The 23,272-nt window shown below is 43.3% G+C and overlaps 1 protein-coding gene across 1 annotated transcript in view; it reads left to right on the top strand.

The window, feature by feature from the left end:
• LOC138360036 (tripartite motif-containing protein 59-like) overlaps positions 1-22,936 on the top strand; it is a 29,331-nt gene extending 6,395 nt beyond the window's left edge. Inside the window, exons 2-4 of the mRNA XM_069319964.1 lie at positions 11,290-11,360; positions 21,172-21,825; positions 22,733-22,936. Of these exons, the coding sequence (XP_069176065.1) occupies positions 11,355-11,360; positions 21,172-21,825; positions 22,733-22,936 (864 nt within the window). The 5' untranslated portion in view covers positions 11,290-11,354. The remainder of the gene's footprint in view (positions 1-11,289; positions 11,361-21,171; positions 21,826-22,732) is intronic.
• The last annotated feature ends 336 nt before the right edge of the window (positions 22,937-23,272 follow it).

Consider the following 23,272-nt stretch of genomic DNA (forward strand, 5'->3'; position numbering starts at 1 on the left):
TTTTATTAATTCTGCTAGAATTTACCTACTTAAAATTATCTGTTAGATTAAGGACCTGCCCGAAATGCTGCGCGTACTAGTGGCTTTACAAGATTGTAAATACCATGCTATGTATTCTCACAAACCCAATGTACCTTCGTGTATATAAATAAATAAATAAATAATAAATAAATAAATAAATTTGATGCATCACACTATTGTGATTTCTATGTGTAATAAGAGTATTGTTCAATTGAAGGGAAAGCAGTTACACATACTGTACTAATGAAGCCACTATTACGCAAAGCGCTTCGGGCAAAATTAATAGTAATACAGTATAGAAATTTTTTAATTAATATTGTGATGGGGTAAAACACTTAATACTATAAGTGAAGTTAGTTAACAAAATGAGAATGTTCAAGGAAAATAAAAAATTAATACAAAGGTGATACATAAGGATGACAAGCATTTATTTATTTATTTATATACAAGAAGGTACATTGGGGGTTAAGAGAAAATATAGAAATTAAGTTGATTTTACATTCTTGTAAAGCCATTAGCACGCATAGAGTTTCGGGGAAGTCCTTAAACTAACAGATAATTTTAAGTAGATAATTTACAGTAAAATTGACAAAAAATGTGTACAGGTACTTTACAGCCTTACTTTACAGGTACAGAGTATAGTCAGAGTACTGGCATAGATTATTACATTATGGAGTCAGTAGTTCTAGCAATAGTACAGTAGTTTATTTACATTAATTACTGAATGGAAATACAAGGTGTAATTTAGAACTACTTCTCATGACATTTTCTTGGAACTTATCAGAACATAGAGTAACATAAACATACTAAAATTTAAGTTTAATAGGGTCAATGGGGTGATTGTGCTGTCAATCTGCTGTATGGTGTCTATTAATCTTGTTTAAATTACCAATCAAGCTGTCAATGTAATTAATCAGAGCTTTAATATACCAATGTGCTTTAATATACTTACTAATCTCTCTCATCTCATTTTTTTTCTTGCAATGTATTTGTTATCATTTTATTAATTCAGATAGAATTTACCTACTTAAAATTATCTGTTAGATTAAGGACCTGCCTGAAACACTGCGTGTACTAGTGGCTTTACAAGATTGTAAATACTGTACTATGCTATGTATTCTCACAAACCCAATGTACCTTCTTGTATATAAATAAATAAAAATAAATAAATAAAAAACTTACAAATTACCAAGATCATAAAGGACACGAGTAAACACTTTATCAAAGAAATGCATGAAATTAAATGACATTAAATGTAGATAGTAAATGTAGAAATTATATGAGTAATACAGTGTGCCCTCGCTTGAATGAGCTATATGGGGGCGTAGCCGATTCATTCATGTGTGGAATTCATTTCATCAATCCGGCCCCAGCATTCCCCTTCCCCCCCCCCAAAAAAAAAATTAATAATACATATGCCAGTACACATTTGCCTTTTGAAAAATTTAAATAACAAAGAATTTGAATTGCAATGAAATAAAATGATATTGCACGTTACAGTACTGTACTTACTCTACCAGTTGAGTTTTGTAGTGCAAACTTTGTTAGCCTTAATATCCTGAGAGTGCCACACACATGAATATAAATTGTTTAAAGAACAGTAACTTTTCTAACAAATGTACATTATACACTACAGTCTGTACATAAAGTACAGACCACTAGAATCACACTACTGCAGTACACTTATATCATATAAACTACACTTTGTTCATTTAATGTCATTAGAACTGTACTGTACAGCTCAATTGGTACTCCCAGGTAAGTTATGGCTAGTGCTGGGTGCTGGCCCAGTTGCCTGGGCATTCTTGGAAGGTGAATCCTTGCTAGTGCTGGGTGCTAGTCCAGTTGCCTGGGCATCCTCGGAAGGTGAGTCCTTGCTAGTGCTGGTCCTGTAGGCCTACTGTGAAACCATACCAAAACTTTGGAATCTTAGTTTGTTTCTTTCTTGTGAGCTTCATTACAGTATCTTTCATAATATATAGTTTCAGTTAAATATCTTATCATATATCTTATCATATACATATCTTTCAGTTGAAGCCTGTTTCATCTGCTTTGTACACTTAGAACCAGCTTAGAGTATTAGATATCATGTGCTGAGAAATTTTATGCTTATATGCATTAGTACTTCCAACATCTGCACTTAATGCCTCGCCACAAATTTTTTTGTTAATGATGCATTACCTCTCTTTAAATCAACATACCTATTCAGTGCTACCCTTGAAATTGTCTATGTTTAACTTTACAGCAAGTCTCTCAGCTGCATTTCTAATAGAATCAACTTACAAATTGTTTTATTTAAAATATTATTATTGTTAGTTTGAAGTTTTATACAGTACATTTTATACTGTATTAATCTTAAGCTGTGCATGGCATACATATTTATTTATTTATTTATTTATTTACAAGAAGATATATTGGTGGGTTAACAGAGAATATAGAAATTTAGTTAAATTACCATTCTTGTAAAGCCACTAGTACGCATAGCGTTTTGGGACCATATACACCATATTTCAGAAGCATATACGACAGGACCTGATGGCAAAGTTCATTTTCTCAAATTTGCTCTAATGCTTTCCAATTCTTTGTGCATACTAGGAAATCCTGCAACTTTGTCTAAATGATCACAAACGTAACTTAAAAAATAAAAAAATAAAAAATAATTATAAAATTGAATATTGAGAACATCATATTTTGAAATCCGCTACAAAAATATAAACTATCACCAATTATTCCTTTGGTGTTATTATGCTCTCAGAATAGTATATGATCTTCATTTTCATAGATTTAGAATGTATGTTTTCAGTTTAGTTTACTGTAAAAAAAATTGTCAATGTGGCATTTGAATTATGCGCCAAACTTAGGAAAAAAATTGATAACTCCAAACATTTAGGGTTTGGGAAAAATCCATTCTAATAGGATTGTAGAACAGACAGCTGTGAACATTATTTGTAACAATGGTGAGAATCGGTCAGAAACTGGATTTTTTTAAAACTGACTCAAAGTTGAAACTCTAGTTTCAACTTTGAGTCAGTTCCAGTTAATAGGAGCTGTTCTCCCTTTTAATTTTTTTTAAATACATTTCTGAAAATATTGGGATGAAATTTTCATGACGCTTGAGCTGTCCATGGCATACATATACAACAGGAACTGATGGCAAAGTTCAATTTCTCAAATTTGCTCTAATTCTTTCTAATTTTTTGTGCATACTAGCAAATCCTGCAACTTTGTCTAAATGATCACAAACGTAACTTGAAAATTAAGAAAATAAATAATAATTATAAAATTGAATATTGAAAACTTCAGATTTTGAAATCAGCTGCAAAAATATAAACTATCACCAATTGTTCATTTGGTGTTATTATGCTCTCAGAATAGTATATGATCTTCATTTTCATAGATATAGAATATATGTTTTTAGTTTAGTTTACTAAAAAAAAATCGTCAATGTGGCATTTGAATTATGCGCCAAATTTAGAAAAAAAGGATAACTTCAAACGTTTAGGGTTCGTGAAAAGTCCATTCTAATAAGATTGTAGAACAGACAGCTGTGCACATTATTTGTAAAAATGGTGAGAATTGGTCAGAAACTGGATATTTTTGAAGCTGACTCAAAGTTGAAACTCTAGTTTTTGAGATAATTGAAGTTATCGACAATGAATAAGGTACAGTAGTTCTAATTCATTAATTTACTTATATGTTTTAATATACGTTGTTTGACATTCGTACTCGAGTATGTGAAAGCTGTAGGTCAATGTGTGTTGGAATGATGTCAAAAAAAATAACCCTCAAAAAAACAAAATATTGGGATAATTGTAATGATTTAGGGGATAAAAATTTATACTTTATAAAAGTGATAAAGCCCTAATCTGGTCCCTAATCATCAAAACTGCCTAAAGAGACAAAGAAAATAGAATTTGAAATCTGTGAAAAACTCAGTCGAAAAAATTCAAAGTCCCAAGTTCTGCCAGTTGTGACTGATTTATTTGATAACCAATTTCATTCTATCTTGACATAGTTAGGGATGGGTATGCATTCTCTAGGATGTAGAGTTTATAACAACATCAGATAATAAACAAATTAGAAAAAAAATATACCCCCCAAAAAATATTTATTAGACTTTGGTGAAAGTAACAGATATTAACATTAGGCAATGCATTTTTATGATATATAACAAAATAGGGCATGATAACATACTCATTATTATTGGTATTATTATGTATTACTCAGCAATGATATAAAGGCACCAGTTGCATGTCCACTTTGTGGACACTTCTTGCTACTATTCTTCTTGTTTGTACATTGGACAAGTGCTTGCATCTCCTTATTACTGCATTATTCCTCAGTTCCAGTTAATAGGAGCTGTTCTCCTTATCAATAAAATGTTCTCCTTTAAAAAAATATTTGTCTAAAATACATTTTTATAAATATTGGGATGAAACCTTCATGATGCTTAAGCCAATAAGTTGGTGATTTATTTAGCATTTAATATTAATTTTCACATAATTCAAATATTTTTTGCCCAGCCCCAGCTTTTACAGCCCAGGCTGTAGTAGCTTTAGGGTTAATGCATGTGGTTTGTATTACGTAGGCTTTTTTATTATTATTATTTTTACCACAGACGTGGCCACACATATACAATGCTAACCAATATATATACATTTTCTTCTGTCCTCCATGGACAGGGTTAGAGATGTGTTAAACATATAGTTCAAGGGTTTATTGAACAATCAACCACAAAAGGTGATTCGGTGCTTTTAAAATGCTAAGCTAACCTACATAGGTAAATGCATAGATACACAGATTTGAGCCCCGTTGGCTCCCCGGAGCTTTCCCAGGCTAATATGCTAATGTCAGACTTTGGCATCAGTCATGTGTATGGAGTTCTTAGGCCTACCGGGGACCACGGCCAGAACCAGGCCCCCTCAGAGAGGCAAGGGAAGCAATGGCCTATAGAAACCCCCGTGTGGTTGGAAGCATTCTATGTCTGCCATCGACCGGAACAGGCACCCAGAAAGGTAAGCGCCTTAAAACAAACCCCTGTTCTGGTTAAAATTGCTGCCAAAAGCCGAACTAGTGGATAGAACTCTTCAACAGAAAACAAGTAAACTAGTGTGACGTCACACGTCACCGCGCCGCTGTCTGTGCAGCTCTCCTCTCCCACGGAAAAGGGAAAGGGGAGCCCCAGACCCTCCACACCGGCTACCCACACCTCAGTTCTTGAGGCTGATGCTATAGGCGAAGGTCGTGTGCTCTGGCTCCAGTGTCGCTACAGCACTGTGCTTCGCATGTGGCGTTTGTTTTTGTGGGTGCGAGAGCCAGGAGTTATCTTCAGTACTTGGGCTGCATGCCTAGGGCTGCCTTACCTAGGTGCCCTGTAAGTACTGCCCTTGGGGCTTGGGGCCACCTTCCACAGGCTCCTCGGGGTCTGCCTCTGCTGGTCTGTTTTACCTTTTCGGTTTTTCAGCCGCCTGTTGGGCTCTTGGGTGTTCTGTTCTCCCGTGTTACCTGCAGGTAAGAGACAGTTTGCGCTGGTAGGGGCGCAGGGTGCTGCACAGCTTTGTATTCCCGACATAGTGGCCGGCTCTGTACCTTGGGGTTCGCTCTCCTCCTGCAGGGTTTTGTTTTTCTTTTAGTTTGGTGTTTGGTGTTTGGTGCAAACACTGGTGTTTGCCCTTCCACGGTTCTCCTCGGTGGCGCCCCCTGCTAGGTCCCCATGAGTGTACATGCCCCTGGGGTACAGCTATAGAAGTTCGCTTAGTAGTTTTGGGTGCCGGTTAGCAGCGCTCTGCCTGGGACTACCTGAGCGCGAGTCCTCTTAAAGTAAACTCTCGGGACCCTGGGAATCCCCTAGGGGGCGCGTGGGTCCGATGGATGTGACCCTGGAGTCCCTCTCGATGTGTGCGAGTTTGATGGTTGCTCAGTCCCCTTGTCTCAGGGTGACCCTCATTGTTTTGGCCTCTGCCACGCTGCCTGTTGGGTCGGTGATACTTTCGACCCTGAGTCCTGTGAGTGTTGCTACTTGCTTGTGACTCAATTTACCCAATCCTCTGATGATTCTATTTGGGTACAGGCGGCGCGTGCATTGCAAGCTAGGTTTCTTCTGTTGCAACGGGCTCGGTTGGTTGCTCACCCGGATGCCCCGGGGCCACCCTGCTTTGCTTTTCGAGACCCAGACTTGGGGTGAGGGTCGCTTTGATCCTGGTTCATTCCGCACCTCCTCGTCCTTCCCCTTCTGCTCGTTCTGGTCCCCCTCTACCCTGCTTCCGGCCCCGAAACGTCTGAAGGTTTTGGAGTCGGAGCAGGGGTTACTTGATCTCGAGACTCGGGCAGCTTCGTGGGTGCCCCTTCCGGGGGGGGGGGCAAAAGTGGCATTCGAGTCTTGTCTCCCGACCGAAGCTTCTGGGTCTGACCAGTGGGCCCCCTTTCTTCCGGCTTTTATGGCTGCTCCGTCCTTGTTTTGTGGGGTCGGGGCTTGGGGAGAGGACTCGGCTCCGGATCCTGTGGTGAAGGACCTCGAGGCTGGGGAGGGGCTGACTTAGGGGCCTTGGGCCCCGCTGGACCCCGCCTGGGTTTTTCTTCCCTCTGAGCGGGGCTTATTGTTACAAGGTGTGGGGCTTTCTTTTCCCCCCTCTGTGTACGAGTTGGATTTGGTGTCGGCCCCTCCCTGGGTTCGGTTCCGTGTTTCCCCGGGTATGTCGGTTCCGTCTTTCTGGAGGTTTTCGGCTTATCACATCCAACCTGGTGTGGTGCGAGTGGCCCTTGCAGCTTACCTCCTGCGTGACCCGGATTATGCCTCGGAAATGGATCCGTCCAAGTTCAGGTTTGGGACTTCGTTCCCTTTCTGGCTCTGTTACGAGGTTCTGGAGTCTTCCTGGCTAGCGGACTTCCCCCTTGTTTGTTCTGGATTTCTGGCATTCCTTATGTTGTTCCTGCACGCTGGAGTGGCGGGAAGCTTCCACGGTGCATCAAGTTTTCCTGGGGGGCGATCTTGAGTACCTGAATGAATGTTTGTTTGCCCCCTGCCCTTTCCCGCGATGTGGGCGTTGTTCAGCTTCATGTGCAGGTTCCTGCCCTTTTGGCTGCGCTCATAGCGGAGGACTTGCGCGCCTGGGGCCTTTTGGCTTCAGCCTTATAGTTCTTTTTCCTCCTGGAGCTGTCCTCGGATTGGTTCGTGGAGGATGTGAGGACGCTTGGGTCCGTCCCGGGGTCCGGCGCCTTGTCCTCGGCAGCGCGTTCGTCCGCTGCCTTGTTGAAGCTTTAAACGCCAATTTTGCTGGATACGGTTTCCCTGTTTTATGCTTCCTGTTAAAGGGTGTCGGCAGGCGGTAGTGGGTTCCTCCGTGGAATCTGCTTGGGCTCTGGCTCTTAGGCGGTCTTCACCTTTTTGTCCTCTTCTGTTTGAGGAGTCGGCCGTGGCGCAGTTTATTCAGGCTGCGTCGTCGGCTTGTTGTCCGATGTCGGACTTGTTGGTTTTCCGGGGGTCCCGGGGTGGGTCTTCCCAGAAGGGTCGTGCCGGGGCTCGGGGTTCCTCTCGTTGTGGTAGGTCACTGGTGTCAGGTTCGGGTTCGGCTCCTGCTTCGGACCCACCCTCGTCTGGTCGGTGCGGTGTTCGCTCTGTGCGGGGTTCTGGGTCTCGTAAGGGGCGCCGGCCATTTTGTGGTTTGCCCCATTGACGGAGTGATGGGGGTGGCAGCTTGTGCTGTTCGCCCAGGCCAGGTCCCAAGATTCGTGGGCATTTCGGGTCGTGTCTGTCGGCCTGCGGTGGCGTTGGGTGGCCCCCCCCCCTTGGGGGGGTCGGGGCTGGCAGGGCAGGTTTTTTCACCTGCGCTCTGTCAGGTCATCTTGGAGTGGGTTCACTTGGGTGTCGTCGAAACGACGTCATCCCTCAGATGTGTTTCCCGTCTGTTTCTGGTCCCGAAATGGGACTGCGCGGACCTGCGGTTCATTCTAGACTTGTCCCGTCTGAACCCCTGGGTTCATTGCCCCTCCTTTTGGATGACTACGCTGTCTCAGGTTTGGCTTCTCCTGGAGCCGGGCACTTGGATGGTGTTCTTGGACCTCGGGAATGCTTATTGGCATGTCCCGATTCATCCGCGGTTCAGGGACTGGCTCGGTTTTGTTGTGGGGCGTCTGAGTTACCACTTTCGTTGTCTCCCATTCGGGTTGAACCTGGCACCTCGCGTGTTCACGCGCCGTACGCGGGTCGTGGTGGCCCGTTTGCGTCTCCTAGGTGTTCGGGTGTTGTCCTACCTCGACGACTGGCTGGTTTGGGCTCCCAGCCGGTCAGCTTGCTTGCTAGTCAGGGGTTTGGTTCTATCCCAGCTCACCGGGTTCGAGTTCTTGGTGAACTGGAGGAAGTCCCATCTGGTCCCCTCTCAGGTTCGGACTTGGCTGGGTCTTGTTTGGGACTCTCGGACCGCCTCCTTGTCTCTCCCTCCGGAATCTCTCCTGCGGCTGCAGTCCCACCTTCGTCTTTCTGGTGGACCCTCGGGTCACCCGACGGTTGCTCGAGGGGCTGTACGGGAGCCTGAACTTCATGATGGTAGTCTACCCGCCGGGTCGGGTTTGGCTTCGTTGGCTGTAATGGTTCCTTCAGGGTCACCCCTTCCGCCTCTCTCACGATAACTGGGTTCGACCCCCGGGGGCCTTGCATCGGTTGCTGCGTCACCGGCTTCCTCTTTGGATTTTTCGGGGTTCAGTGCCTTGGCGCCTGCCCGAGCCCTCACTTGATGTGTACACGGATGCGTCGTCTCTCGGCTGGGGCTTTGTGACCAGTGCTCACCAGGCCCGGCCGACCAGGGGCGTTAGGATCCGTCCTTCCATCGAGCTCACAGCATGGTGCGGGAGTTCGCGGGAGTGTGGTTTACTCTTCAGAGGATTCGGGTCGCCTGCGGATCGATGATTCAGCTCCATACAGACTGCTCTCCGGTGGGTCATTGCCTGAACCGCGGGGGTTCGATGCGGTCCTTGTCTCTTTGGGGTTGGTCGCTTCGGGTGACTCGTCTGTTGAGTTCTCGGGGTTTGGTTCTCCTGGCGGTTCACGTACGGGGCGTGTCCAACGTCTTGGCCGACGGCCTGTCTCGCTTTGTTCCCCTCTCCACGGAGTGGATGGTCGACGACGTTTCCTTCTGTTGGCTTTGCCAGACGTTCGGGCGCCCCAAGGTGGACCTCTTTGCGTCGGCGTGGACGCGGCGTTTTCCTGTGTATGTGGCGCCCTTCCCCAATCGCGGAAGGGGTCGGAAGGCCGTCGGGGTCAATGACTTTCGGCTAGACTGGTCGAGGTGGGGGTTCCTGTACCTCTTTTCCCCGGTTCGGCTGTTACTCCAGGTCCTGACTCGCTTGGAGACTTATCAGGGAAGAGTTGTCCTTCTGACCCCTTGGTGGCCGGCCCGGCCTTGGTTTCAGGCGCTGCTTGCTCGGTGTCCAAACCCGAGGGTTTTTCCGCGACTCCGCCTCTTTCAGAAGATCGGGCCGGTACGTCACGTGGCTGGTTCGATCTTCTCCTTGAGTCTTCGCGTATGGTTTTTTTTAATCGAGTCTATCATCATATCTATGGTGATCAGGAGGCCTCTTTGTTGGTGTCCCACCTGAGGGCTTCTTCTCGGCGGCAGTATGAAGTTTCCTGGCAGTCCTTCTGTTTCTTTTTGCGTCTTCGTTGTGTTAGTTCGTTGTCTGTTAGGGTGGTCTTGTCCTTTCTCTCTTGGTTGTTTCAGGACCGTCATCTTATGCCTAACACTGTCGCCTCATATCGTGCGGCACTGGCAGAGCCGCTTCAGCTTGCCTTCGGTATCGATGTTATGTCTGTGCCGTTTCGCAAGCTGTCTCGTGCCTTGTTTCACCTCCAGCCTGTTCATGCGCCGCTTGAGCCTTCCTGGTCTTTGAACAGAGTGCTCGCTTACCTTTTGTCTCTTCGTTTCATTGTGGCCCCTTCGGTCCGGGATTATTTCTCCAAGGCTCTTTTCTTGTTGGCATTAGCCTCTGGGGGTCGGGTATTGGAGCTTCATTGTCTCCTCCGGCGCAGGGGTTTCTGCTCTTTTGGTTGTGGAGATTGTTTTGTTCGCTTGCAGGCGTCTCCTTTTCTGGCGAAGAATGAGACTGCTGCATGCAGGAGGGGTCCGTGGGTGGTTGATGCTTGGTTGGTCCAGCCGGGGGCGCATCATGTTTTGTGTTCGGTTGCGGCGCTTCGCCGTTATTTGCGCGCCACGGCTTCTGTGTCCGGGGACGCGCTTTTGGTTGATCCGGTTTCCTTTCTTCCCTGTTCGCGGGTTCGGGTTTCCCAGGTCGTCCGCAGGGTTATCAAGTCCAGCCAGCCTGCGGTCTATCCCCGTGCCCATGACGTCCGTAAGTTCGCAGCTCTTGCTGCCGTCTTTGGGAATATGTCTTGGTCTGATATTTGGGCGTGAGGTTTTTGGCGGTCGAAGAGGGTCCTGGCTGTTCGTTACCTCGTGAATGTCCCTGGGCCCCGTCGGTCCTGTGTTGCTTTGGGTCAGCGGTTGCAACCAGTTGTCTCGACTTCGAATTGAGGGGTGAGCGACGACCGCCTCCCGGGTAAGTCCCTCTATTTCCGTCTGTGGGTAGTTAGCTCCGGGTAGCCGATGGGGCTCCCCCCAGAAAACCAGCGTTGAATGTAATGAAACGTCATTTTCTGGGTGAGTCCCGGAGGCTCCCCGGCATCCCTCCCTCCCTCCGGTCGGCGTTTTTTTCGCGTTTTTGATATCCAGCCTCAAGAACTGAGGTGTGGGTAGTTGGCGTGGAGGGTCTGGGGCTCCCCCTTCTTCCTCCCGGGGAGGGGGGAGCTGTGCAGACAGTGGTGCGGCGACGTGTGACGTCACACTAGTTTGCTTGTTTTCTGTTGGGGAGTTCTATCCACTAGTTCGGCTTTTGGTAGCAATTTTCATCAGAACAGGGGTTTGTTTTGAGGCGCTTACCTTTCTGGGTGCCTGTTCCAGTCGATGGCAGACATAGAATGCTTCCAACCATACGGGGGTTTCTATAGGCCATTGCTCTCCTTGCTTCTCTGAGTGGGGCCCGGTTCTGGCTGTGGTCCCCGGTAGGCCTAAGAACTCCATACACATAACTGATGCCAAAGTCTGACATTAGCATATCTGCCTGGGAAAGCTCCGGGGAGCCTCCAGGACTCACCCAGAAAATGGCGTTTCATTACATTCAACACTGGTTTTTTATTTAATGTTCTAAACATTTACTATGTTTTGGTGGGAAAAATTTAGTCATAGAAACCTTAAATTTGTTTTCTTTTTCGCCTAATAGGTAATACTGCTTCCAGTCTCTGCTCGGCTACCAAGGACGATAGCAAACACAACTTCTACTCATTAATGATGGTAAAGACAATTTTATTCTTGTTGTACTATTAGTATGTGTGGGCTATCATGTTGCTGTCAATAATACACTCACCATCAGATTCAGATTCTTTATTCAGGTAAAGGTACATCCATTGAGTTGCATACATAATGATGGATTTAAAGATAGAGATAGTACATACAATACTTAAAGCCACTAGTACTCATAGCGTTTCGGGCAAGGTGAAGGGGGAAAAAACACTTAGACTAAAACTTAATAGTAATTGAGCTTAAAGTATAAATTGCATTGAAAAAAAATAAAAAAAAGGGGAGGGGGGAACAAGGCAGAGAAAAGCAATTATACAAGTTGGTCAACAAAAAGCATTGATTACAATAATAAGACATGGGTTGACATTTAGGGGTAAGGTATGTTACATGGAGTTTATTAGGTAGTTTTGAGTTTTTATCTTAAACTGGTTGAGAGAGGTACAGTCTTTGACATGATTGGGAAGGTGTCAAGGTTCTCACCCATTCCTACCTTATATGGTTTGGGGCTGTTCCCATGGGTCTTTGCCCCTCCGTACCAGACGCAACTGCTCGCCCTGGGGCTAAACCCAGTCCACTAAGGGCTGGCCTTTTATATATACCCCTAGCGAGTAGAGAGGTTCAAGTTTACCTGTATCACACCTGAACCTGCCCGTCTTGACACTGGGACACTCTGTCTTAGATATCTGGTCTGCTCGAGGTCGCCAGCTGGGTGTTTATACTCGTGTCCTGGCAACACTTCAGTGGTCTCATTAGTTATCTTAAATCAAGGATGCAATCTCATGTGCAGTGCAAGGCGACATAAATGGTTTCACTCAAAATAGCCCTAGAGAAGGGAGGCTCACTCAAACACATTGGTAAGATTAAAAAGTTTACTGAAGAAAATATATACACTTGCAATAGGAAATAATATAGGTAGAATTGTCCGATGGCAGTAACACTCTTCTCGCTCCATCTCTAGCAACACGGTCAGCTAACTGGGTCCACTCTTCCGTCGGCGGGCACACACCTCGCACTTACCTCAATTGTGAAGGGATCCAGTTGGATGTTCAGTCAGTGCAAGATGTATCCTTTGCTAGTTGAGCTGGACCCTAGGCTACCACATAACTGTTCTGCGGAATGCAAGAAATTTAGTTTCGGCACTCAAAAATCTAATTTTTTTACAATTTATATATAAAAATTTCAGCTCCCGGACAGGCCCCCCACTTGTTATGGGGTATGTGGTTGTACTGAGAAGAGCCAATAGTTAGTCAAGATGTATCTAAAATAGTGGGATAGATAGGGCCGGCTCACCAAGGAATAAATGTTCCTAGTAATGATTCTATGTTTTAAATTACAGGTCTGCTGTCTAGTAGCTAATCATCTACACCACTTCAACAGGATGAATTAATACTTCTCATAATCTAACTTGTTTATTAAAACCCTCTAATAACCCCCATATCCATTAATACAATAAATTTCTTTACCACTCTACCTTACGTTAAACATCTTGGTCCACATAGACAGGGTGCAGAGTTTACAATTACAACTAGGGTAAAGACTACTTGGAGTAGGACACTAGTAAAGGCTCTAGATAGCCTGGTAAAACTTGAGCACACGTAGTTTTACTAAAACACCCTAGAGTAATCTTAGGGATATAATCACTAGCTTAGGCTACACAAGAACTTAACTACACAATTTGCAAGAACACGATAACACGGTATTATATTTATCTTAGATAATAAATGTAGAATGAGGTAAGGGAAAGGGAGGAGGAGGAGAACAGAGCCCACGCGGGAGAGTGTGAACACCACAACAGCCAGAACGAGAGAGAGCGAGAGCAGCCTCCTCCGCTCTCTTAACCCTTAAACTGCGCATGGCGTATATATACGCCCTGAGTAACATGTCCCATGGTGCGCATGGCGTATATATATGCCATAGGGTGCCAGGCCTCATTCAAATGGCCCACGGCTACACGGGGTTCACAGTAGCTTCCTCAGGGCTCTTGTAAACAGATGCCATTTAAAAAAAAAATCGTGGGCAATATTCGCAGGTGTGAGAGGCACAGTACTGTTGGAGCAACCAAGGCCGGCGCACGCAGCATGAGCGAACAGCATTGCTGTTCAGCTTGTGACCACAGCATCGCCGAAAAATGTCAAAATAAATATATAATTGTTATTATTTAGCGATGACAATATTACAGATGACCCATGACTGTGATATAAATAACCAGGGTTGTGATAATAGCAGGATTGTTGTAATAATTAGCGCTGTGGGAGGAGTGATGCTGAGATATGGAGGGAGACAGCATCGTTTACTGACTGTGTGGCCACCTGTTATTGTTTGCATTCACCATACCAGGTCAGTGGTTCTCTATGGTGAACACAAATGTAGATACTTATATATAATGTGTGTATTAGTGTAATAACAGCAAAAAGATTATGCTGGGAGGAGCCATATGGGTGACGGAGGTGACGTCGTCTGCACGATTTGTCTAGCTGTTTAGAGGGTGGCCACTATGTTCTTTAGGCGCACTACAAGCTTAGGTGTACAGTTACGGTGCATAAAACATGTAGATATTTATATATAATATGTGTATATAGGGTAATAACACTGCAAAAGGTATTGTTGGGGGAGAAAGTTTAGTGCGTGTGACCTTGAAAGAGTGAGGGAGCCGCCAGCCGCCATCTGTGTATAGCGACGACTCTTAGTGCCTGAACTAACTATACCAGCTTAGCTATACAGTTGTGGTGAACAAAATATATACATACAGTGGTACCTCGGAATGCGATTGTCCCTGTATGCGAGGTTTTCAGAAGGCGAGCAGTATTTACTCCAAAAATTTGTCTCGGAAGGCGAGGGTTACTTCGGGACGCAAGTTTGTTGATACGCGTACAGGCCGACCTAGCGTGTGGTGGTTCGGCGATCGTCGCCCCTCTGCCCCGCCGCCCCTCAGTTTACCATTGTCTCGCGCTCAGTGACTACCCCCACATCAATTCTTCTCGCGGATTTTCAGTGTTTTGTTGGATTTTTGGTGATTTGTCTATACAATTTGTTATTATATATCTCACCATGGGTCCCAAGAAAGCCAGTGGTAAGGATAAAGGCCAGAAAGCTCATGTGAGGATGACAATAGAGGAGAAACAAGAGATCATTCGGAAGCATGAGAACGGTACACATGTTGTTGAACTTTGTAGGCAGTACAACAAAGCCACATCAACAATATGCACTATACTTAAGAAGAAAAATAAGATTATGGGTGCTAAAGTGGCAAAAGGAGTAAGAACATTAATGGCACAAAGACCACAAATACTTGAAGAAGTGGAAAAGTTGTTATTAATTTGGATACACGACAAGGAGTTGAGGGGTGATAGTGTTTCGGAGGCCATTATTTGTGAGAAAGCCAGGGTGTTGCACGAAGACCTTCTAAAGAATACCCCTGCAACGAGTGATGCAGATAAGAAAGAGTTTAAGGCAAGCAGGGGCTGGTTTGAAAAATTTCGAAAGAGAAGTGGTATCCATAGTGTTACAAGGCATGGGGTTATGTGATGTGATTATGGAAGGGGACTCCCCTTCCAAACAGTAACTCCTCTCCTCCTCCCCCCTCCTCACCATCTTCCATACACCTACAGCACTCGACAGCAAGGTAAGTAATAACTGGAACATAGTTTTGTAGGTTTATTTAGATGAATTAGGTAAATTAGGTATAAAAATTTAGTTTGATGTGGGGTTTTTGGGGTAGTCAGGAACGGATTAATTCATTTCCCTTTATTTCTTATGGAGAAATTTACTTCGGAATGCGAGTTTTCGGAATGCGAGGCGTCTCCAGGAATGGATTAAACTCGTATTCTGAGGTATGCCTGTACTTATATATAACGTCTGTATATAGTGTAATAACACCACAAATGGTATTGTTGGGGGAGAAAGTTTAGTGCGTGTGTTGAGGGAGTGGCAGCGAGTTGCTGGCTGGTGTGTGGCGGTAACTCTTCGTTGCTTTTCGACTTTCAATACCAACTTAGTGGTTCATTATGGTGACCAAAACATGCAGATACTTATATATAACCTGTGTATAGAGTGTAATAGCAGCAAAACTATTTGTTTATTGTTTTATAAACATAATAATTGAATCACTAATATGCACATCATACTTTTGAGTATAGCGATTATTCACCACTTTTATTATATAAATATATTACAATACAAACTATTGAATAATATTACTGCATAAAAACTAAGAAAAAATCAATCGGAAACATTGAAACAATTAGGTAATAATATCTTTGTGGCAACTCCCATCTGTCAGCGCGGGTGACGCTGACCGGGTCTGACGACCACTCTGTCAACGCCCATTTTTTGCCAGACTTCCTTGGTCAATAGCGCCCAAAATATGTCACCTACGATTTTTTTTTATTTTTTCCGTGCTCAGGGGACACAAATTAACATGTTTAGAAGACGAAAAAAAAATTTTGAATTTTTTTTTCTTGCGCACAGGGGTGTAAATGTCCCAAGGACCCCTGAGCAGTGTAAGGGTTAAATATGCTGCTGGGAAGGGTACCTAGCTGATCATACAGCTATAAACATACCAAGTCTTCACCAACATTCATTACTAGTTACTTTAACAGTTCTAAGAATAGCTGGGAACTAGTTCAATATTATATTTAATAGTCAACAAGCCCAGAGTCTGAATAATCTGCGAGTAACAAGGTTCTTCTTACGTCTGGCAAGGAAGACTGAGACAAATACGCATCAGGTATGAGAAGCCTTGAATATAAACATTATTGTTTATTAAATATCCCTCTTACACAACTATTTGGAACTTAATTTGACCTCTGGTTTCTGAATGGGAATCCAGGGTCATAACAGCGGCATTATTTGCAGTATCTATGGCATATTTTACAACATTTTTTCACGGATGTGGTACAATGTGTGGTCACTGGATGTTTTATTATAATACAACTGGTATAAATTTAATATTTTGTCACATATTATTGTCACATGTGCACAAAAATGTTTTATATTTCAGGAAATATGAAATTTATTATGAATTGTTTTCACTATATACACTTACTCAATATGTAGATGTTTTTATACCAGTATTGGACATTTAGAAATCCTCGAGACTGTGATACTCGTCAAAACATTTGTCATAGCACAATGGGACCTTTCATGCTGTGCACCAAGTTAAGACCAATTTTACATTTTTGTTCCCTCTTTTTGTGGTCTTTCATACAATGCACTCACGCTGGGCTACTGCACGCTTTCCAGTTGGTGGTAAATACCTTACATTGTGTGTCAGAAAGGTGTCCTTGTAAGCGAGCCTGGGTGTGGGAGCATGGTGCAATGTTGGGTTCACAATAGAGCTTTTGTATGCCAGGAATTGGTTTGACAAACTTTTCTAGTAATTGTCTCTACAGTAAAACTGAGCGCACAGAAATTTCATTTACCATCTCTTTTGACAAAATACATATTGTAACTGTTCAGCATTATTACATCAACAAGGTGGAAAAACATCTTCTTGGTTCACTTCACTGTTTTCTGTACACACTCTACTGCCCCTACCATCATATCACATTTATCCACCAAACGCATGTTGATGTTATAGTCCAAAACACAATCAGGCTTATAGATTATTTGTTTTGTTGTTCTGTTCACCTTGCCACTGTCCACCATTGTACCATCGTAAACGGTGGTCAACATGTTCACTTCATGCCTGTCTTTCCACTGCACTGAAAGCATTGCACCAGTTTTTCTTAGCTCGTAATCACCAACCTACATAGCAGTGTGAAACACTGGCATTTTCCTTTGTTTTGCCTTCACTGTGCCACACACACCAGTTCTATTATCAAGCAAGAACCTGGTTAGCAAGGGACTGGTATAATAGTTATCTGTGTATAATATGTGGCCCTTGTTCAGATATGGTGCAAGCAGTGACTTCACCACACTACCTGAGAAGCCATGATTGTTATTAGCAGGAATGTCTACACTTGTACCCGTATACATTATCATGTGTAACACAGTTCCTGTTTCACAGTCACAGAGTACACAGAATTTAAATCCAAATCTGAGGCGTTTTGAGGGAATATACTGCTTGAAGGCAGACCGTCCTTTGAAAAGCACAGGGGATTCATCAGTTGCCAGCTTCTGAGCTGGTACGTAGAAATCTCTGACTTTCAAACAAGTTCATTCAGGATGTGCCTCACCTTCCGAAGTCTATCATCTTCAATCTGGTCTTCATTATTTGCAAAATGAAGACACCTGAGGATTATCGCAAATCGGTCTCGAGACATATATTTCCCAAACAATGGTGTTGGAATAGTTTGGTCTTTGCTCCAATAATGGTCGAGTACGTGTTTGACACAATGCTTCATCAACATACACATACATTTCACCTAAAGTCGTATCTTTCCATCGCTGTAATCGTGAAAAATCGGATAACTCCTCACCATTGAGATCAGTCGTATATTTGTTCGTTTCCTGAACAATATGCTCCATGAGCGGCTCATCAAAATATGCAGTAAAGTAGTCCATTTCACACATACAGTATAACCTCGATTCAACGCACTATATGGGACCAGCCCCAGTGTGTTGGAGCGTTGGATTCGTTGCAAGAGGTGACCTTCAGGAGGTGTTTGCATCAGTGTCTTTTTTTTCTTGTACACAATAAAAATGCATTATCATATTATGTACTGTACATATATATTACTACTCTACTAAAAAATACTGTGTTACATTTGTTATTTACCTTATTGTTGGAGTTATGTCCATCTTGAAGTCTCATGGAGATGTGAATGCTGTACAGTAAGTACGTACTGTAGTGTATTATGCCGTTAGCACTGTGTTGATCAAGTAGTTTTCCTGTATGTTGAAGTACTACAATACAGTTTATGAAACTATTGTACACTAAAATTACTGCAACTTTAATTTTAACACTATGTACACACTTAAATTTAACACTTGTTCTAACTGTTTACGCCACACACAATGTTTTCAAATGTTTGCATCAGCTTTGCTGGTGCTCGCTGCTGCTGTGTTGGCTTCAGCTGCTTCTGTTATACTGGTGCTGGGTATGGCTGTACTAGCTGCTGTACAGCTGTAGTCAAAAAATGGTAAATTCCACAATTATTCTTCCACCGGCGGACAAACACATCACTCCCAGACAAAGCTAACGGCACTGGGTGTCTACTGTATGAACGTAGACTAGGTCTATACTCCCTGCATGCTGGGATTTAAGCCAGATTCAGTAACGTAAATTTCTTTCAAATATTGCAGTCTTCGTGGTGTAGTGGTAAGACACTCGCCTGGCGTTCTGCGAGCGCTTTGTCATGGGTTCGTTTCCTGGCCGGGGAGGATTTACTGGGCGCAATTCCTTAACTGTAGCCTCTGTTTAACGCAACAGTAAAATGTGTATTTGGATGAAAAAACGATTCTTCGCGGCAGGGGATCGTATTCCAGGGACCTGCCCGTAGGTGACTGAACTGTGGTGACGAAATCGAACGAAACATGCATGGTGCTGTGTCTTCAAGGATTAGACCCGTCCATTCGCGCTGGAGTTGTTGTTCCAATAACGTAAATAATTTCCAATTAGCAGATGTCTATCATATGACAGTATATTTTCGGTTTTATTTAGTTTAATTTAATTAGGATAATAAAAAGCTATTAAAACTGGTTTTAGAAATGATTTAATAATCTGAAACTTTCAAAGTCAAGGGTCACTGAACTACGATGACACAGACGAAGGAAAACCAAGTAAGGTTTACAGTACAGTATTCCCTTATCTGTCCATCCTCACTCATCTTGTTTCATCACAGAAAATGTCTATAAGGAGATTTTACCACATATGTAGCTTGCTAATCACGCTTCAGCCTTTAAATTACAGTAGAGTCTCGATTAACGAATTTATTCCATTCCAGCACCGAGCTCGTCATGTGAAACGCTCGTCTTTCGAAACACATTTCCCCATATAAAATAATGGAAATAAAATTAATCCGTTCTACTGCCGAAAAATATCAATATGATATTCGATTTTTTAAATAATGTAGCAGCCTACCTGACATACAATGAACAAACTTTTATAACATTTTCCTTTTTTTCATATTTGCACAATTTTTTTTTCTTTGTAATTTTTTTTAAGAAACATGGAGCAGCCTATCTGACAAACTGAACAAACCTTTATGACATTTGTTCTTTTTTCAACTTTATTCACATTTTTCTATTTTTTTTATTTTTTCTATAGCAAAAGGTTCGTTCAGAATATGTCAGGTAGGCTGCTCCACATTTCTTAGAAAAAAAAAAAAAAAAAAAAAAAATTGAACAAATTTGAAAACTATGTAAAAATATATACCAAACTCCACTTACTTTGGCTGTGGGGACGTGGACATGGTGCGCTGTGATGTCATCAGGGGCTGGTCACCTGTGCGTGACACGCCCAGACACGGTCGCGTGGGCCATTCAAGCACCGGGTGTTGCCACAAATATATTTTCAATTATTTGTTCTGTGTATTTCCAATGTCGTTTTATCGTATAAAACATTATTTATGTTATATATTATTTATGTTACATGACTAGTAGCTACCAAGCTTGGCGGGCATCCTGTACGCTCTGTTTACCTTCTCCCTGGCGTCTGCTCCGCCGCACATAGAAAACGGATGGTACCATTTTCTGTGAACATGACATCCCTCCTTTTCTTTAAAAAGAATGAATACAGGATGTCTACCATGCTTGTGGCACAAAGCAAAGTTATTGACACAAAGTAAGTTATTAACATATCAAGAGATATTGCATACATTTAACATTAATTAAGCACAAAGAATTTAAACAACTTAATCATTACCACAAAGGATTTCAATGTTAAAAATACATATGCAATGTTAAACAAACATGAAAGAAACTGTAATACAAAGTTACAAAATATTGAATGAGATATCTGCATTATTCAAACAATATTAAATTTAGTTCAGCATGACAAGTAAATACTTTTCATTACATAGGAACACAATTAATCATCAAATCGCGTAGGGTGTTTAACATGACGTTTAGGACGAGAGTCTCCAAATACAATAATATCCCTTGATGAATTGTTTATTGAGTTATAACTCATTTTTTCTTTTTCTTTTGCACGACTTTGCACTTCATCATTTTCTACACTAGTTGGAATCACTTTGAAATAAGCCATATTACGTGTTATACTATGATCTCTATTACTAGCTGTTACCATAGTTCCTTTTACACTAATCACTTTATATGGTTTTGTATCATACGGCATATCTAGCTTTCCCTCTTTTTTTTCTTTTTAACGAGAACAGTATCTCCAACCTTTATGAATTGTTCCTTTGCACGTTGATCATGAGCAATTTTCATTTTGCCCTTGGCTAGTGCATCCTTCTGAGCGAGACGTTTATCCGTTACCTCGGCTGGCATGACGGGTAGTGCGATCCTCATAGGTCGTCCAAATAAAAGTTCGCCAGGCGACTTGCCCAGTGTTCCATGTGGTGTTGCACGGTAGTTCCTGAGAAAAGCATACATAGCTTGTTTCCAGGATCGTCCTTCGGCATGAGCACAGCGTACCGCTTTCATGAGAGGTTGCATGAATCTCTCAACTTCTCCATTTGCTTGAGGATGTAGTGGCATCACACGGTGGTGTTTGAATCCAATATGCTCAGCAAATATATATGTAAATAATAAATAAATAAATAAATAAAGCAAATAAAATATGTAAATATTATATAATTACTGTTAGTAAATAAAGTACCTGTACTGTAATATTACTTTTTTTCGATGTGATACTGTACTGTAATAATACGTATAGCTTAACCAAATATTCTTTCCACAGGATAACAAGCCAGAGGAATGTTCAGTGTGTTATAACGATTATGATGACAATCAGCTACGGCCTCGCACACTGCCGTGCGGCCACACATTCTGCTCCCAGTGTATTGACAATGCTATCGAGAATGGTCAGCTGACCTGCCCCAACTGCCGTGCCCAGCACGCTGCCACAGCTGCTACTCAGTTCCCAATTAGCTATGCTGTGGAGGCATTTGTTAGGAAACTGAAAGATATCCAGCTAACACAAAAGAAAACTGTACCAGTAAAAAAGAAGTTACATTCCCTGGTGCAGGAGCAGAAGAGCAGCATCAGCAGCCTCATTACTAGCTGTGAAGAGGTACTGTCCCAGCTGGGGGAGTACCGGGGGCAGTTGGGGGACTGGAAGACTTGCCACCTCCAGCTCCAGGACAGACTCTATGCTCTGGTAGAGGAGAACAAGTCAGCAATGCAGCTCTTGGAACTGGAGGATACCAGTGTGGTGGATATGACAACACAAGGAGAGGAAGGGAAGACTCAGCTGCAGGCCATGTTGGGGAACCTCGACACAGTCAACACCCTACAGGAGGTTGACACAACCATAGACACAGCTGATGGGTGCAGCATGAAGGTAGAAGATTGGCTCCAGAAGTGCCAGGAACTCTTCCCAGATGTCAAGACTGTCCACACCTCAGTGAAGGTACGCTGCTGAAGGTCACATTGTTCTCACCCAACTGAGTGTAGTATTGCCTCTATATATACACTTTTGACATGGAGACACATCAAGATGAGAGTTGACTTTATAGATAGGAAACTTTTTGCTCTAACACCTGAAACATTGTTATTAATAATAAAGTCAACTGTCATCTTGGTGTTTCTCTACACTGTGGTCAGTGTAGAGAAACAAAATTACTTATGTTGTGAAATTACTCATTCTGATGCTTCATTATAGTCCAGTTACTTTACTCAGAGCCTGATGTTTCATTATAGTCCAGTTACTTTACTCAGAGCCTGATGATTCATTATAGTCCAGGTTCCACATTAATGTTTGTGTTGGTAATGACAGGTGCAGGAGACCATCAGGGAGGCCCTGGAGATGATGACCACAGAGACAGGTGCCACAGCTGACCCCGTACACCTGGGAGACTCAGCCTCCACCATTAATGTTTGTGTTGGTAATGACAGGTGCAGGAGACCATCAGGGAGGCCCTGGAGATGATGACCACAGAGACAGGTGCCACAGCTGACCCCGTACACCTGGGAGAGACAGCCTCCAGCATCATGAATAAAGTTCAGGAAATCACTGGAGAGATCCACCAGAAGCAGTTAACAGTAAGTTTTTTATTTTCTCTCATAGATCATATCACAAGATATTGAGTTGCGTTTTGAGGAGAGGAAGCCTGTTCTTAGGTTTATCGGGGTTCCCCAAGGTCACCTACTGACTTTCCTTAACATACAATTTACAATAGTTTCCTACCTCTGGGATAAATATTTACTGGTAGGTGAACAGGTGGAACAGGTGAAAGGAAAGATGTAAACCACTTCTGTCCTGCATGGTGATTGAACCTGTGATCTTCTATTGAACCCAGGATCCTTGCCCCCTCACAGAGGCACAGAGAGCGAGTGACACTCTACCAAGTGGAGTAGTGGAGTGTCACCACTCTCCATCTTACCCGGAAAGCATCCAGGAAGACAGTGAACCAAAACAAACCACTGCTGGGTTCGAAGAGACTGAAACCTTGAAACTGCCAACAAACTCCCAAACAATGTCAGCTCCAACCCCCTGCCAGTAGAAGGGGGGCTGGAGCTACAGGTCTAGCACTAACCCCCTGCCAGTAGAGGGGGGCTGGAGCTACAGGTCCAACACCAACCCCCTGCCAGTAAAGTGAGGCTGGAGCTTCAGATCTAGCATCAACCTCCTGCCAGTAGAGGGGGGCTGGAGCTACAGGTCCAGCACCAATCCCCCCTGCCAGTAGAGGGGGGCTGGAACTACAGGTCCAGCACCAATCTCCCCTGCCAGTAGAGGAGGGCTGGAGCAACAGGTCCAGCAAAATACCCCTGCCAGTAGTTGGGGCAGGAGCTGCAAGTCCAGCACCATCCCTCTGCCAGTAGAGGGGGGCTGGAGCTAC

This window comes from Procambarus clarkii, chromosome 8 (assembly GCF_040958095.1).
Source record: "Procambarus clarkii isolate CNS0578487 chromosome 8, FALCON_Pclarkii_2.0, whole genome shotgun sequence".
NCBI classification, from domain to species: domain Eukaryota; kingdom Metazoa; phylum Arthropoda; class Malacostraca; order Decapoda; family Cambaridae; genus Procambarus; species Procambarus clarkii.